General features: G+C 32.5%; 1 protein-coding gene across 1 annotated transcript in view; it reads right to left on the reverse strand.

The window, feature by feature from the left end:
• Positions 1–12659: 12659 nt before the first annotated feature.
• Positions 12660–18157, reverse strand: part of LOC129144272 (protein eyes shut homolog) — a 773546-nt gene continuing 768048 nt past the window's right edge. Inside the window, exon 16 of the mRNA XM_063813144.1 lies at positions 12660–15628. Within this exon, the coding sequence (XP_063669214.1) occupies positions 15576–15628 (53 nt within the window). The 3' untranslated portion in view covers positions 12660–15575. The remainder of the gene's footprint in view (positions 15629–18157) is intronic.

The raw sequence follows: 18157 nt of genomic DNA on the forward strand, positions 1-18157 counted from the left end.
ACAACAAGGCTACATTAACCAAAACAGCAGGCACTGGTACAATAACAAACACATAGACCAATGGAATAGAATACAGCATCCAGAAATAGAGCTGCACACCTAAAACCATCTGATTTTCAACAAAGTCAAGAAAAAGAAGAAATGAAGAAAGGACTCCCTATTCAATAAACGGTGCTGAGATAACTAGCTAGCTATACGCAGAAGACTGAAACTTGACCCCTTACCTTTCACCATATACAAAAATCAACTAAAGATGTATTAAACCCATAAATGTATTACCTAAAACTATATTAATCCTAGAAAAAAAAACTAGGAAATACCGTTCTGAAAATAGGCCATGGGAAAGAAAATATTTTCATTATGATGCCAAAAGCAATTGTAACAAAACCAAAAACTGACAAATGGCACTTAATTAAAGAGGAAACTTTCAACCAAATAAACAGATACCCTAAAAAACGGGAGTAAATACTTGCAAACTATGCATCTAACAAATATCTAATATCCAGAATCTGTAAGGAACTTAAACAAATTAGTAAGCAAAAGCAAAAAAAAAAAAAAAAACACCATTGAAAAATGGGCAAAGGACATGAACATTTGTCAGAAGGTGACATACACATGACTAAATCTATAAAAAATAGTTAATCACTATTCATTAGATAAATGCAAATAAAAACCACATTGAGATACCATCTCATACCCACTCAGAATGGCTATTGTTAAAAGTAAAAAAATAACAGATGTCGATGAGGTTGTGGGGAAAAGGGAATATTTATACACTGCTGGTGGGAATATAAGTTAGTCCTGCTGTGGTTAAAAGCAGTTTGGAGACTTCTCAAAGAACTTAAAACAGAATTATCATTTGACCCAGCAACGCCAGTACTGGGTATATACCCAAAGGAATATAAATTGTTCTACCATAAATATGCATGCATATGTATGTTCATTGCAGCACTATTCCTAATAGCAAAGTCATGGAATCTATCTAAATGCCTATCAATGGTGGAGTGAATAAAGAAAATGTGGTACAAATACACCATGGAATATTAAGCTGACATAAAATTGAATAAGATCATATTCTTTGTAGCAATATGGATGGAGCTGGAGGCCATTATCTTAATTGAATTAATGCAAGAACAGGAAACCAACTACTGCACATTCTTACTTCTAAGTGGGAGCTAAGCATTGAGTACACACAGACGCAAATAAGAGAACATTGATAACAGGACCTACTTGAAGGTCAAGGGTGGGAGGAGGGCAAGGATCAAAAAACTACCTATCAGGTACTAAGCCTATTGCCTCAGTGATGAAATAATCTATCTGTACACCAAACCTCCATGACACACAATTTTTGCATATTATATACCTGCACATGTACCTTCTGAACTTAAAAACTGGAAAGAAAAAAGACCTATATGATAACTTTCACTTAATAAAAAGTAAATATATTTTCTCTTCCTTATGATTTTCTTAGTGTTTTTTCTTTTCTCTAGGTTACTTCATTCATTGTAACAATACGATATTTATACCTATAACGTACAAAATACACATATGTGTTAATCAACTGTTAATGTTATGGGTAAGGCTCCCAGTCAAGAGTTTGTTATTAGTTGTTAAGATTTAAGGAGTCGAATTTATACATAAATTTTCAACTGTGTAGTTTTAGCACCCTTTGTTCCCACATTGTTCAAGAGTCAACTCTATACAATCTTATCCAATCATCCAAAGTGTTAGGAATATTCTAGTATCATATGTAAATACATGCATGTACATATATTTATATTTATGTTTCTATGCCTGTGTATTAAAAAACATGAGTTTATACTCATATCTCCAATTTATAAACAATACCTCAGGGTGCCTTTTACTTCTCCTTTCCGTATTAGCAGTTCCTTCTCCAACAGTGAGAAACCTAGCTTCGTTAATTTCAACAATATCTACAAATTTGCTCAAGTCAAGAATGCATGGCAAAAAGGTTTAGAATCACTAACCAAAACCACTAATAATTAATAATAATTAAACAAATCAAATAAGAAAACAATTTATCATCCTGTTCTTAGCTAAAATGTACACATAAGTGCATAATCCTAAACTTATGTAGATTAGATGGGTTTAAAAAATGCATACAGTTTTAAAACTCACATTTTTTAAAGATATAATACATTTTCATAAACAGAAAATTCCTTCTGTCCCCTTCCCAATCAACACTGTTCCTTGGGGTAACAATTTTTTAATGTTTTTCCTTATTTTTGAAATAAAAAGTGAAATCTTATAATAGGTCCCTTTTCTTTTCTCTTTTGTTCAGCATAATATTTGAGAGAGTCTTCTGTCAGTAGTTTGATCCTTCCTTCACTGAGTAATAGTCCATTGTACTTACATATCACTAGGTCCTTATTTATTTTCATGTTCACAGATTTTTTTTGTTTCCAAATCTGGGTTACAATAAATAAATAAATATGTTATTCTTAGCATAGGTGTATGTTTAATTTTAAATATAATCTGCAAAACGTTTTTCAAATTTTTTAAACTTTCATTTGATTCCCTATCAACAATTTTATCTTTTTACCAACAGTGTGTGAGACTTTGAGTTACTTCACATTTTCAATAATTTTTTTATTAACTTTAGTCTCTGGAGGAGTATTCACTTTTGGTTAGTTTTACATTTTTCTGATGATTAATCATAAGAATTTTTTACTTATCTTTCAATGAAAATATTTTCTCCAGTTATTTGCACATCATTTTTAGTGTTTTGTTTTATATTAGTGAATTATAAGCGATTTCTGGATATATTCTGCTTTATGTCCTGGGTATGTGTTTGTAAATATTTTCTCTCATGCTTATTCATTTTCCAAATAGTATCATTGGTGAGCAAAAATTTTAAATTTGGTTAGTCTAAATTATCATTTTTTCTTTAATGATTATTGCTTATTTTACATGTTCTAATACAAAAATTCCTACTCCTTGATAACAAAGAACTTCTACATTTTCTCCTAAAAGCTTCATAGTTTTAGGTTTTACATAGAGAACGATGATCATCTAAAATTAGTGTCTTTGTGTATGATGTGAGGTAGAAGTCAATGTCATTTTTTCCATATGAAGATCTACCATTTCCACCATCATTTTTTAAAAGTCTTTTATTTTCTTATTGAATTGCTTTGGATATTTTGTTGAAAATAAATTAATTGTATAAGTGTGGTTCTATTTCTGAAATTTTTCACTTTCATTGATCAAACTGTCTTTTTATTTTTCAAATTAAACACTTTCTTAAGTTGTAAAATCAGATGGTACAATTTGTCAACTTTTTCTTGTATTTAATAGATTTATTGGCCATTATATGTTTATACATTTCTATATCTTAAAACACATGTCAAATTTTAAAAAACACTACTTGCATTAGAAGAGGGATTACACTGAATCTATGAATTATCTTAACCATATTTATTCTTCCAGTATGTGATGCGATTACATTTTTCCATTCTTATATATTTAATTTCTCTTCGCAATGTTTTGTATTTTTCTGCATATTTTCCTTTTTAAAAATATTAACCATAAATATTTTATGCTTTTGCAGTTTTTATGAAAAGGCATTTTAGAAAGTTTAATTTATAATCTCAACCTAAGTCTTATGCTATGATGGAGGAAGACTTTTGGTATCTTAGTAAAAAAGGGTGTATTTTGCATGTAAGTGAAATATAAATAATCATTGCTAGATAGCAAAGTGTAGTAAAAAGTAAATGGATAAATAGACAAACAAGAAAATAAATAAATTAATTAATTAATTAAATATTACCTCATTTTTGAATCTGGATGGACTCTGAAATGTTTGCACGATAGAATCTTGCAGAAGTGTTACTTTGCCAATTTTGGCCCATGGATCTTAAGAGACTTGCACTTTCTGATTCTTTCCTCTTAAAATAGTTGCTCCTTACCAGGTTCTCAACTTAACCATTAATGACACTTTTATCAGATAATTTTTAGTTGTATGAGACTTCGTTACTCATTGTAAGATGTATACAGAATCCCTGACCCCTACCTTGTATTTGTGAGGCTACACCAAAAAATGGGTTGTGAAAACAACAAAAATTTATTGTTTCACAGTTCTAAAAGCTAGATATCCAAGACTAAGGTCTTGGTAAAGTTGATTCCTTCTGACAACTATGAGAGAGAATCTCTTCCATGTTCCTCCCATGTTTTCCAGTGCTTTGTTGATAATGTCTGTCATTCGATGGCTTGTAGAAGCATCACCCCAATCACTGCTTTCATCTTCATATGGAGGTCTCCCTGTGTGTCTGTGCCTAAATTTTCCTTTTTGATGAGGACATCAGTCATATTAGATTAGAAACCTATCCTACTCAAGTATGACTTCTCCTTAACTAATTACATATATTTGAGATGACTTTATTTACAAATAACATTACATTGTGATATGACCTCACTGAGGGTTAGAACTTTAAAATGTGAATTTTTGGAGGAAAAATTTAGCACATGGTATACTCACTTGATGCCTCTATTATTCCTCCAGTCCTGACAACCATAAATGTCTCTAGGCTTTGCCAAATGTCTCCTGGAAAGGCAAAGTCATTTCTAGCTTAGAACCAATGTTCTAAAAAAATTTGATTACCCCCAGGTTGCCATGTTGTAAGGAAGCCTAAGCTAGTCATACAGAAATCTACATGGACAGAAGAGTGTTTGACCAATCCCAGCTGATCAAGCAGGATGATAAGTGGTCATTTTTAGATATTATGTACCACAGCTCAATCTCTGGCCACAATAACTAAGATGCTCAATAAGGAAATTAAACTCTTTTCTACCTATAGATATCTTATCACATTGGAATTCACTTAAAATCTAGAATAGCGTTATTTAGATTAAGTCCGGATGTAGATTGCAGAATTGTAGATGAGGCTACTTTACTACAGTTTCTCTGTTTTCACTTTTGGGTACAGTTTTTCTTGATTCAGAGACTTACAAATTTAAGACGAGTTATCTGCTCATCCGTATTCTCAATATGAAAAGTTAAGCAGAGACAGAAATACTACAATAGATAAACATTCTTAAAAAAGGAGAGAAGAAGAAAGGTATATAGCAGAGATCAGTCCATAGTACTTCTGTGACCCTTCCTCTGCAAGCCATAAGTCGTGGCTCATGTTGCAGGTGAATAATTTTCTTAGCCAGCTTCCTGCCACACACACAGATGTCTCAGAATTATCTTCTCTCTACCATGAGGTAAGAGTTAAGATACGTCCTCACGATTTAAAAATATATTTATCTACCTGAGGGGTCTACATTCCTGCCTTAGATGATTCTTAACAAAGGGTTTAAAAACCATGCACCCTTGATCTTGACCTGAACCCTACTTTTACTGGTAATGTCCTGGATTCAGTAATGGCTCTGAGTTTATTTTGAAAACTTTTTACCCGCTGGAAGTCTGAAAATAAGAATCTTATTTATTTTCCAACACAGTACTCCTGTGTTAAAAATATTTTTTCTAAATTTTGGTTAAAAACAGTCCCATCGTCAACTCATCTCTTATTTCCTGTTTTATCATAGGCCAGTAAATGAAGCTATTTGGTAACTTCCACATTTTGTCCTGAAATCTTAGCCTAGTTAATAAGGTCATGCTGTATATTTTCTATCTTTCACATTGGCACAGGCAACAGTGATCCCAGTATTTGGTCAATATATAACACAGTTTCCATTTCTCCAGCTCCAGTACAAATTTCCTCACTGATCTTACAGACATCATTAAAATTTTCTGTTTTTGCAACCTCTTTCCAAAATAGTCTCAATTGCACAAAACTCTTTTATTTATGGTAGCATCTCACTTCTAGGTACTAATTTCTGTTTCAATTGTCTCTATCTGTAACAAACAACTGACTTAGAGACTTAACAAATAAAAACCTATTATTATTTCTCGTGAATCTGCATATTGTATGCATGGTTCTGCTGCCCCACATTTTGTTGACTGGAGTTACTGATCAACTGACCCCTTCAGTATTATGATAATCATTTTTACTTCTGGTCTGGGATCTATTTGTTCTAATATGAATATAGATCATCACATTTTTATGCCTTTTTTTGAACAGTATATCTGTCTTTCTTGCAACTTATCTATGTCTTTATATTTACCTGCATTTCTTGTAGATTGAATAAAGCTGGGCCTTTATTTTTTTATCCAGATGAATAATCTATACCTCGGTTGGATTTTTGTCTAGTTCATTGAATTATTTTGATCATTGAATTTACGTTTACCATTTGCTTTTTGTAATTTGGCCTATTGTTTTTTGTTGTAATTTTCTTGCTTTCATTTCTGTTTTATTTTGGTTAAATATTTTTATTATTTCATTGATATAGCCATCCCTTTTTAAATTTTTTTTTACTTGTTGCTCTTTGGAATGCCTTTTGCATAATCCATTTAAATTTGCACTACTACACATATAAGGATTTTATACCAGTATGGTTCAATTTATCCCATTTGCTATACTATTGTCATATTTGTTATGCTTATTATTTATAAATCCACCATTCAGCATTATAACATTTGTCTTAAACAGTTGCATGTGTTTTAAAAAATAAAAATTTTGTATATTCTAGTGTATGTGCCTACATATTTTTCATTTTCAAAGACTTCATGTCTTTCTGTAAGTTTCCACTTGGTGCTATTTCCCTTTATGCTGAAGAAATTCTTTAAGATTTTATTTAGCTTAATATGTATTTTATTAAAATTATTATATCTATGTTTATGAGATACTTTAAAACTATACATTTGGCTAACATTTTAATTTATTTCTGTTGAGAAGCACTGGCCTCGGTTATGTCTATGTAAACGTGAATGTGTATTAAATTTCCTGAGGGTCATGTGAAAATTCAATTTCTGATTCTATAGGACCGGGATGGCCTGAAAATCTAGATATCTTTTGATTTTATTCTACATTTTAAAATTACTGTGATTTTTTGTTAAATCATAACTGTATACATCATGGGGTACAATGTGATGTTTTGATATATGTATACAAAGTTCAATGATTAAATTGAGCTAATTAATATATCTATTACTTCATTTATCATTTTTTATGGGGAGAAATTTGAAAGTTACTCTTATTTTGAAATATACACATGTAGTAAGTGTTTAAAGCAAATTTTATAAGGGTGAATTGTGATGCTTATAAATAACATAACTAAGTGTAATAAATATGACAATAGTACAGCAAATGAAGTAAATGGGACTATACTGGTATACTATTTTTATATCAGTGTGTAATAGTACAAATGAACTCTAAATGGATTATGTTAATGGTAATCTAAAGTACTTTATTATTCACTGTAGTTACACTGCTATGTAATAGATTTCAAATCTTATGCCTCTTTTTGAAGCTTCGTACCCTTTTATCAACAATTCCTAATTCCCTCCTGCGCCCCTCCTCCAGTCTCTGGTAAGCATTATTTTGCTCTCTGCTACTATAGGTTTAACGTTTTTAGATTTCATATGTAAGTGAGATTATTTGGTACTTTTCTTTCAGTGTCTGGATTATTTTATTTAACATAATGTTCTCTCTATAGGTTAATCAATGTTGTCACAAAAGTTCTTTTTCAATAATATTTCACTTATGCATTATATATATGACATTTTATTTATCCATTCTTCCATTGACAGACACTTAGGTTGATTCCATCTCCTGACTATTGTGAATAATGCTGCAATGATGTGGGCATGCAAATATCCCTTCAACATACAGATTTCACATCCTTTGCATACATACCCAGAAATGGAATTATTTGATCATATGCTAGTTATATTTTTTAGTTTTTTGAGGAATCTCCATACCATTTTTCATGATGGTTTTACTAATTTACATTCTCACAATGTGTAAGTTCCCTTTTTCCTGCATCCTCAACAAAACTTATTTTTCACCTTTTGATAATAATAAAAGCCATGCTAAGAGGAGTAAAGTGATATTTTGTTGTGGTTTTTATAATATTTGTATTTCCCTCATGCTTAGTGATGCTGAGCATTTTTAAATGTATCTGTTTGCCATTTTTATGTCTGCTTTTGAGAAACGTCTGTTCAGATCCTTTGCCTATTTTTCAACCAGGTTGTGTGTTTTTTGTTATAGAGTTGTTTTTGTTCCTTATATATTTTGGATATTAATTCCTTATCATATGTATGGTTTGAAAATAATGTTTTCTTTTCTGTGGGTTGTCCTCATTTTGTTTGCTTTGCCATGCAGAAGCTTTTTACCTTGATTTCATCCCATTTGTCTAATTTTGCCTTTGTTGCCTGTGCTTTTGGAGTCATATACAAAATATCCTTGCCCAATCCAATTTTGTGGAGATTTTCCCCTATATTTTCTTCTAGTAATTTTACTATAGTGAAAATATTCTCAGGATGAAGTCTCTCTAGTAATAATTATATTCTTGACATCGTGCTGATATGTTGCATTGTCTCTGGATTCTGTTTTCTTCCTTTAAGCAATGATGTTATTTATTATAGAATGATGTTATCACATCTGAACTCAAATGCCATATCCCACCTCAGTGTGTTTGGAAGCAGCCACAACCACTCAGCTCCTCATACTTTCAGTGGTTGCTTTCACTGGGGAAAATTGAGATTCGCTACGTGTGTGTCATTCAGGTATTAACAAAGGATTTGTGCAATTTGTATTTTGGTACCCTTCCTTATGTGGTGTCCTTTCTTGAATTCCCCAGTCCCTTCACTTTTCTGCCATTCTAGGAGCCTCAAATTGTCCTGTGAGTCTTCTACACTTAAAATTGCAGCTTTCTCCTATTGTTTTCACTGCCCATACATATCAGACTGAAGGTAGCCCTCAGGTGAAAAGCAATAGAAATACACATTTTACTCAGCAGAGCTTCTTTCTTTCAAAGCTTGACTCCTCTTTAATTTCTGCCTGCTTCTGGTAACTCTTTAGTGCCTTAAAACAGTTGTTTTCATGATCTGTTTAGAGTTCACAATTGTCATCTGAAGAATGGTTTGTCTATATGCTATTCCACCATTGCCAGAAGCCTCCAGGATTACTGTTTGCCTTTTTTTGTGTGTGCTCTCCTAAGTCCACAATATCTTAGATTTCTGAACACTCTGATCTTTGACAAAATACAATTTTCATAGTGCAATGTTTTCTAAATCATTTATTTCCATTTAACTCTGCGCTTCTCACTTGAATCAACCTCCCACTGTGATAGTTTTCCAAAACCTTGCCATTGTATCCTGCTATAGTCTGAATGCTTGTAACACTCCACAGCCCCAAATTTTTATGTTGAAATCTGATTTCCAATGTGAAAGTTTTGGAGATGGAGTCTTTGGGGCATGATGACATTCTGAGAGGGAAAACCTCTTGAATAATTTCTGAGGTGTATAAGAAATTCGAGTCCTTATGAAAGAGTCTACAGTCCTTACAGAAGAGATCCTTCATCCCTTCTGCCATGTCAGGTTACAGTGAGAAGATAACCACATATGAGGAAGTGAGATGGTACCAGACACCAAAACTGTTTGTTCCTTGATGCTCGACTTTGCAGCCTCCAGAACCATGACAAATATGTTTGTTGTTTATAAGCCACTTAGTCTATGGAATTTAAGATATGGACTCTGAAATATTTGCTAAGAGGTTTAATTGTCCTAGAGGGTTTGGCTCAAGAACAGCTGTAGAATGGCTAGGGATGTAGCTGGTAGATGTACATGTGTTTAGAATTTAACAATTAGGGTTAAACAGCTAGGGATGTAGTTGGTAGATTTGTTAGAGCACTGCAAACAAACTCACTCTTTTGTTATTAACAACCTTTCTTACATTATTTTTGAATATACTTTTACCTTATTGCTTCATTAAAACCTGTTTCATTATGATTGCATCATATTCCTTTTGTCCCTCTTAAGCAACAGTTTTTTTCTATATCAATAAAACTTCAGACTCAAGAGGTGGGATTACATTCCCCTGGTTATTCATTGACACAAAGAACCTATTAATTTCTCTTTATTTCCTCAATTCTGGACTACTCCAACTTTTTAATTCTATGCAACTCCTCTTAGGCTACAGAGCACCAATAGAGAAAAATCACACAAGTTTGAAGACTGATGTCAAGAAATGTGTGAACTGGACTTCAATAGTGCCTAAATTTTTATAATGGAAGACTCTTTCAGGGAAAAGAGACAGAACCTCAGTAGAATCAACATTGGTACAGTGATAAATTTATTAGCTCAAGTAGCAAATCGTGAGAGTAGAAGTGCATTCGGCTCAGGTACATTAGGGACTATAACTTTGCCATATCTGTTTGTCTTTTTATAGCTTTCCTTATTATTATTATGATTCTATCCTTCTATGAACTTTTTTCTTCCAACTTGAGGACTTCCTTTTGCCAGTAATTGTAAATTCATGTTTCATATGGTCAATGTCAAATAAAGTCTGAGCAACATTTTCCCAAATTCTTCATTCAAGATTCCAAGAATAATTTTTGATGTGGTTGAGGGTAGATACTAACTCTAGTCAAACTAGCAACTCCTAAAGAAAAATGTGGTTAGGAAAATCATTTTCAAGTGAAATAGACACTATCACCAGCATACAGGAAAATGTATATTCATTTAAATGTGAAAAGTTTTATACTCTCTGATATGGTTTGGCTATGTGTTCCCACCCAAAACTCATGTTGAATTCTCAAAGCTGGGGAGGAAACTGGTGGAAGGTGTTTGTATTATGGGGGCAGATGCCCCATAAATGGCTTGCGTCACCCCTTTGTGATAAGTGAGCTCTCGTTTTGAGTTCATGGGAGATCTGGTCATTTAAAAGTGTGTGGCACCTTCGCCCCTGCCCCACTCTCTCTATCCTCTTGCCATGCAATGTGAAGTTGTGCTTGCTTCCCCTTCACCTTCTGCTGTGATTCTAAGTTTTCTGAGGCCTCTGCAGCCATCCCTCCTGTACAGCCTGTGGAACTATGAGTCAATTAAACCTCTTTTTTTTTTTTTATAAACTACCCAGTCTCAGGTAATTCTTTATAGCATTTTGAGAATAGACTAATATACTTTCCTTGAATTATAAATTGTTATTTTTCTAGTCACTCACAGAATATAACCATACCTCCAAATTCCAGAGAACATGGATTTCATCAAATAACTCCCTCAAATTTCTACCAGTAAAACCTCTAGTCTTACCTATATCTCCATCCATACTTTGTATTTGGTTACTTTATTACCAAAGAACGACAGATTCATCACTGTTGATCTTGACAAAGTCCAATTTATTAATTTTTCCATTTCTGGATCCTGTTTTTTGTTTCAAATCTAAGAATTCTTTGAATAGCTCTAAGTCCCAAATATTTTCTCTTATGTTTTGTTCTAAAAGATTTATGATTATATGTTTCACATTTAAATCTATGACCATTTATATTTAAGATGACATTTAATGTTATCACCAGATTTGTAGATTACCATCATACCACATTCCACTGCCCTCTCTGTTAATTATCTTCTCTACCTCCTGAAGATGTAGTTTCTACTTCTGGTCTAACATCTTCCTATGCACACATTAGGATTACTAAGTGTGATTGGATCCTAGCAGGCAAGAGATGATGCAATTGAACTCAGAAATGTGTGGGGAATTTAATAAGGGACTACTTACAAAGCGCGGCAGAGCATGTGAAAACCACCAGAAATAGAATGAGGTCTTTTCTGCCACCCAGGAGCTGAGTGGAGGTAGCTGAGTGGATGGTGCTAGAACCTAAGGCAGAGGAGCTGTGTGGAGACCACTGCCTTAGGGAAGATAACCTGATCAGTGGAGGGGCACAGCCAGCTTGAGGCAAAACACAGAGGGAAATGAGGTGATAAATGTATTTGCATCTGTCTCTTCCTTTCCTCTTATTTCATATTGGGGCTCCCATTCGCCAAACTCAAAAGAAAGCATGGAAAATACAGGTCATGTAGTGTAGCTTCTTGGACACTGAGTAGATCTGAAAGGGTTAATGGAAGATAGCCATAGTCTCTTAAGCCCCATAACATTTTGATAAACAAATCTTGCTTTTGTCTCACGTTCCCCCTATTTAGCCTCGTTTCTCCTTACCACTTTTCTACCAAATATTTTCAAGAAGGAATCTAGTTTTACTATTGCCACTTTTTCATTTCATCTGTACAGTCCCAAATATATCATCATCAATGACTAAACTCCACTGAAACTCTTCTTGTGAAGGTTACCAAGGCCACTTTAGTAATAGTTTTCTGGACCATTTTCACACCAAATCACACTGGACTGTCCAATCCTATTTAGGACTTTCTTACTACTTCTTCCTAATTGGAACTCTCCCATCTTTTGTGTTCATCTTTGGCTTCTCATTGTGTGTTCCTTTCCCGATCCAGCCTTTATATTTTAGTATTTCTTAGTAACCAATCCTATGAAAAAACTTGACCATTCCATATATACTTCTTTTTGACTGGTGATTTATAAAACGATAGTCCTTCCAGAACTTTCTCCTATGCTTCAGATGCACATACTAGGATTATTTAAAGGAAACCTTGATTTTAATAATTTACAATCTGACAGATTCAGTATGCTTGAAGCTCTCCTGATCTCCCTCTTCATTAAATGTGCTTCTTCCACTCCTGTTGCCCTAAAGCAACAATCCATTTATCCGACCTAGGAAACTGAACATCATTTTCTTTTTTTCTTACTTTACACATCTGAACACCACAACATTCTAACCTATTTTGTCTGTAACCTAAATATCTCCTGAAATTATCCAATTACCTAACTCAAGCCCTGTTTCCATACCTCTACAATAGACCACAGCTTGATTTCTGCAAGCAGTTAATTTTTTCTTTCCAGTGTGCCATAAGTAGATTTTAGGTGCCTTGTCACAAAAAGAAAAGTAACCACATGAGATGATAGATGTGTTAATCTGCTTCGCTATAGTAACCATTTTACTATCTATATGTATCCCATAAATCATGTTGTAAATCTCAAATACACAAAAGAAAATTAATTCAAAAGAAGAAAAAAATCAAATTCTACTTTATAATTTAGAATAATCTCCCCAAATTTATGTTTAATTTTCCCCAGATTAATGACTTTGCATTGCCCCTAATATTCCTTGGGTGACAGTTCTGGTTTGAATTCTGTTGAAAACTCCAGCTTCATGTTCTCAGAGTAATTTTAGCTAAACTGAATGTCTTTGAGGTCTTTGAATTCCCACAGTTTCTGTTGCCTCTGCTCCCTATTTTATTTAAATTTATTCCAGGAACATGTATAATACGAGGATATGCATGGCAGTTTAGCACTTATCAATATATACTTCTTTCAATTTAAAGGGAAAAGACCATTTTTCACATGCTGGGAAATAGGTAGTTGACACATTTGAATAGATTTGAACAACCTGAAAAGCATATATAGTGAAAAAGTTTAAAAGTTGAGGACAGAATGCTGAATAATATCACAGTTTAAGGGTGAGTATTGTGCTGGAAATGAAGAAAGGTACCCATTTAGAAAACAATAGCGTTGTTATTACTTTCCAATTTTTCAAAGCTTTCAGACCACTATGAATTCAATGCAAACAACCCTTCTCTGTGATTTTTAACTTAATTATAATTTTGTCTCATTGTTAGAGTGTCAGGAGTACATTTTCTCCTTTTGACAATGCAAATAAAAATGATTAGTATAAAACGTACGGTATAGTTAAACATTTCTCTAAGTTTACCAGACCTGTCATCCTATTGTTGCACATAATAGGTAACTCAGCTGGGATGGGCCGTACATTAACTTGTTGATAAAACCATATGTTTATACTTATGGTCAATTACAGTACTTTTTCACTTGATATGCTAACTTTACAGAAAATATAGTCAAATATAATTACCCACCCAAATGGAGCAGTCAATAGGTTATAAAGGAAGAAGGAATAATAGGTCTGGTCCATTAACATGAAATAAAATTAAAATAGTAGAATTAAATACATGTTTGGCCAAGATATTAAAGAGCTTTGAATCTAAAATAAAAATAAGAGAAAGGAATAAAAGAAGCAAAAAAATATTTTGTTTTAAATGGTAGATAGAAATATTCACATCTTTCACTCAGGTTCCCTATATGCTTGCTGCCAAAATAACCTTAGCATGTTAGCACTTACAACGAGCTAAAGGTAAGGATTTCATCACCAGGAAGAAGAACACAATACTGCTAATAAAAACCAATATTTGCTCCATATTTACTGTTTAATTGCTAGACAGAACAAATGAAAGACAAAATTAACTTCAACTATTTAACGAATCGTTTATTTTTTTCTATTGGATTAATAACTTATTATGGACTCAGTATTTTACAGTTCATTCAATTTATTTGACCACTCCTCCAAAATAATACTCATATTGTCATTTTCATTAAAGAAATTTAATTGACTTTTGGTTAATATTCTAAATTGATCTGGACTTTATTAAAGTCAAGACTTTAATACATTTCCAGAACATTAGACATGGTTGTTTGGGTAGCCCAGCCAAAATATTTTATACTCCAAGAATCTTTAGTATAGCTGTAGATTGAGTAGACTGGAGCATTTAATTACAGCATCTGTAGATCCCCATTGTAGCTTGACACAAGAATGACTGAATATGGCCTGTGAAGGCTGAAAAACTAATTGCTCCATTATCTGCACTCCAGTCTTTTTCACTTCACAAGCACTTAAAAATATATACTTAAATCTGCTTTCTAATTACAAGTTCCCATAACAGAGTGTCCCTATCCAGAAAACAGCATTATTACTCTGGCTTTCAACACACTTAAGCATTTTTATTTTGCTGAGTTTTGTTCTTCTTTGTTTACTTTCTTTTGTAAACATGTTTAATGGCTAATTACCATTTCAGCTTTTTATATTAATTACTACACATTTAGAGACATGTGTCTTTAAATCTCTAGCAGATGAGACATTTGCTCAAACATTATTTTCATTTTACTTGTCTATACGTAGCTTTATCAGAATGACATTCTTATTAAGTACTTACTTTCTTGAGAATCAAGCAATAATTTATGACAAAGCCTTATCTTTTTTGCATTAGCTACTGAAAACTTTTCTATTTTAGAACAAAAGAGTAACAACTTATTTCTCAGCATCAATATATGACAGAAATATAAGGACGATTGTTTTAACAGTGATATATGCAACATTATTTTCCCCCAGAACTCCTTCATTTAATGAAATTCAATACGTACAGGTTTCATTTTATGAATTATAAAGTCATCAACAATTTAGTTTGATGCCAGTAAATTCACATTTAAAAATCTGAATTGCGCATTATACTTTATTTTTAAATTGACAAATTAAAAATGTATATATGTAGCATTCAATGTGATGTTTTGATACATGTATACATTATGGAATGGCGAAATCAAGTTAATGAACACATGTATTACCTCACACACATTTTGAGGTGGTGAGAACACAAAATCTAATCTGTAAGTAATTTTTAAGTATATAATACATTGTTTTAAACTATAGTCATCATGTTGTACAGGGCATCTTGAATTAAATAAATTCTCCTAACTGAAATTTTGTATCCTTTTACCAATACCTCCTCTTGGATGAACCTGGAGGACATCATGTTAAGCCAGGCACAAAGAGACAAATACCGCATGATCCCACTTATGTGTGGAATCTAAAAAAAGATAAAGTCATAGAATCAGAGAGTTGAATCATACCTTTCTGTAGGTACTAGCATTAACTTCATATAGATTACAGTATCACTGATATATTAATAGGCAATATTAATAGTAATAGGCAATTTGAGTATTGTGGTCTTTTCTACCCACTAAGAAAGCAGCCCTATTCCTGAAATGCACTTTGCTTCTTTAAATACTTCATTGGTAAGTAAGACACTGCCTCAATTTTGTCAGGAACAACATTTACATGGTAGGCAGTTATCTTCTCTTTACTTCCATTATATTTCATGGACATTAGTTTTAGAATTTAAAACTGCGGATTGGGTAAGGGTTGCCTTATTGGTTAGCACTGATTATAATATATTTTAAGGAAATAGTTATAACTATGTGAAAAAATAGCATTTTTCACATACCCAACCCCATTTAGTTCTGGGGGAAAGATGAGTAAGTGTGCTTAATCCCAGGTGTGTGTGTTTTTATGTGTGTGTGCATTTATGTATGTGCTTAATAATTACTTTTCTTATGTAGAAAGAAAATTTATACTTTGAGGCAGTATTTAATCTCATTTACTTTACACTCAAAACATAAAATCCCCTACTTAATACATTTTGTATATCAAGACAAATTTATACACAATTCATTTTTGGAAGTGCTGGGCATAGAGGGCTTTTAATAAAGAGTGCCTCAGAAAGCCATCATTGGCCATGACAATAGACACGTTAATGACAACAGTGCTTATTAGGAATGACTTCCTCATATCTTTTTGTTTTAATTAAAATAGAAAATTGTGGTATCCGAACATGGAAAATATGTATGCAGTCTGGATCCTGCTTTGCTACATGAAAAGCATGAGGTTTTGTTCAGGTATATTATAATAATTATATCAGGGAAAGTGAAAACTCATTTTTACATATTAAAATTTTTGTTCATTTCTGAAGAAAAATTAAGTCCACAGTAACAGAAAACAAAATAATACCCTTTCCTTCAAAAAGAAATACGTATTTGAAATTTATTTGCTAAGTTCAGTTTCTAAGACTAGAATTTGAAAGGGAGCCAGATTCAATCAAAGCCCACCACTTACGCCAGTGGATGAACACTTCATGGAAAAAGAATTGTATTAAGGGATTTATTTTCCACATTTATTTGTTTTTTAAAAAATGAAGAAAAAATATTCTACAGATATCAAAAAATATACAGCATTAATAACATTTTGTATGAAAGCTATGCTATTTTTGGAGGATCTGTAATTTTAGTACTAGAAACTAACATGCATAAAAACACTGCATTATTCAGCTCTGCAGAAGTAATTAAACCAAGATTTTTCTAATTGTTTTCTATTGTTCCCATAAATGGACTATATAATCACAATTCCCTTTTCGGACAAATACCTTTTTCCAGTATGTGCTTTAAAAAGTTATAACTGGTAATAAAACGTAACTTCTATAAATGGCAAAATGTTTGAACTAGGGTAAATTCTCAGAAAAACACTCAAATTCTCAGAAAAACACTCAAGGTGCCGTATCTTACAATTTCATGTATTTGCTAAACAGTCACTGTATATATTCTTTACATTTTCAAACAAATTCATAAATGCATAAACTCATAAAGTTATGTATTATTATTACGCTACAAATTTTACTCAAAATGAAACAGTTATGAATCTAACCTAGTACAATGGGGTAAGAGTCATCTACTTCTTATATAAAAAAGATAGACATCATTTTATCAAAATATATGTTCATGCAAATAAGCATCTAATAGACAAAACTTGGACTATATCAACAGAAAGCCACAATTAGCTCAAAAAATAGGTTATAGGTTATAGTTTGATCATTTTCTACACCAGGGGCCAGCAAATGTTTTCTATAGAGGACCAGATAGTAAATAATTTAGGATTTGCAAGCAAAGAGAACATATACTCTGTACTTGCGTCTGAAGCAGCCATCCACCATACCTAAATGAATGAGTATAGTCGTGTTTTTGAGAGGCACAAAACAGGTAAAGGCCTGGATATTCTCCCACAGGACATATTTTGCTAACCTGTATCTATTGAATTCCAAACAAGTAAAGTTATCAAATTAGTGAATCAACTAAAAATTTACCAACTTAATCTTGTGATTTTAATGTGTCATTCTGGAGTTACATTGTTTATGTGTACTATTTTTCTTTCTTTGGGAAAAAGACTGTGAAATCACTAACAGGCTCAGAGCGAATTTAATCAGAAAAGAAAGAGTTTCTAAGTTTTACAAATAGAAATTAGTTGTGCTTTTTGCATAGAAACTGAATTCATAAATGGATTATATATACACTGTTTCAAAAATTGTATTTATTCATAACAATAAAAAATTCAATTCTAGTGAGGTATTCAAGGAAAGTCTTTCCTATGAGCATTCAAAGGTTAATTCTTAACAATGCTGGTTGCTGTAAAGAACAAAGTACCTTAACCTTAGTGGTGTAGCACAATAACAACTCATAAATTAATTTGTTTATCTCTCAGTATAATAGGGGTATTCCTGGTCCGTGAA

This window comes from Pan troglodytes, chromosome 5 (assembly GCF_028858775.2).
Source record: "Pan troglodytes isolate AG18354 chromosome 5, NHGRI_mPanTro3-v2.0_pri, whole genome shotgun sequence".
NCBI lineage: Eukaryota > Metazoa > Chordata > Mammalia > Primates > Hominidae > Pan > Pan troglodytes.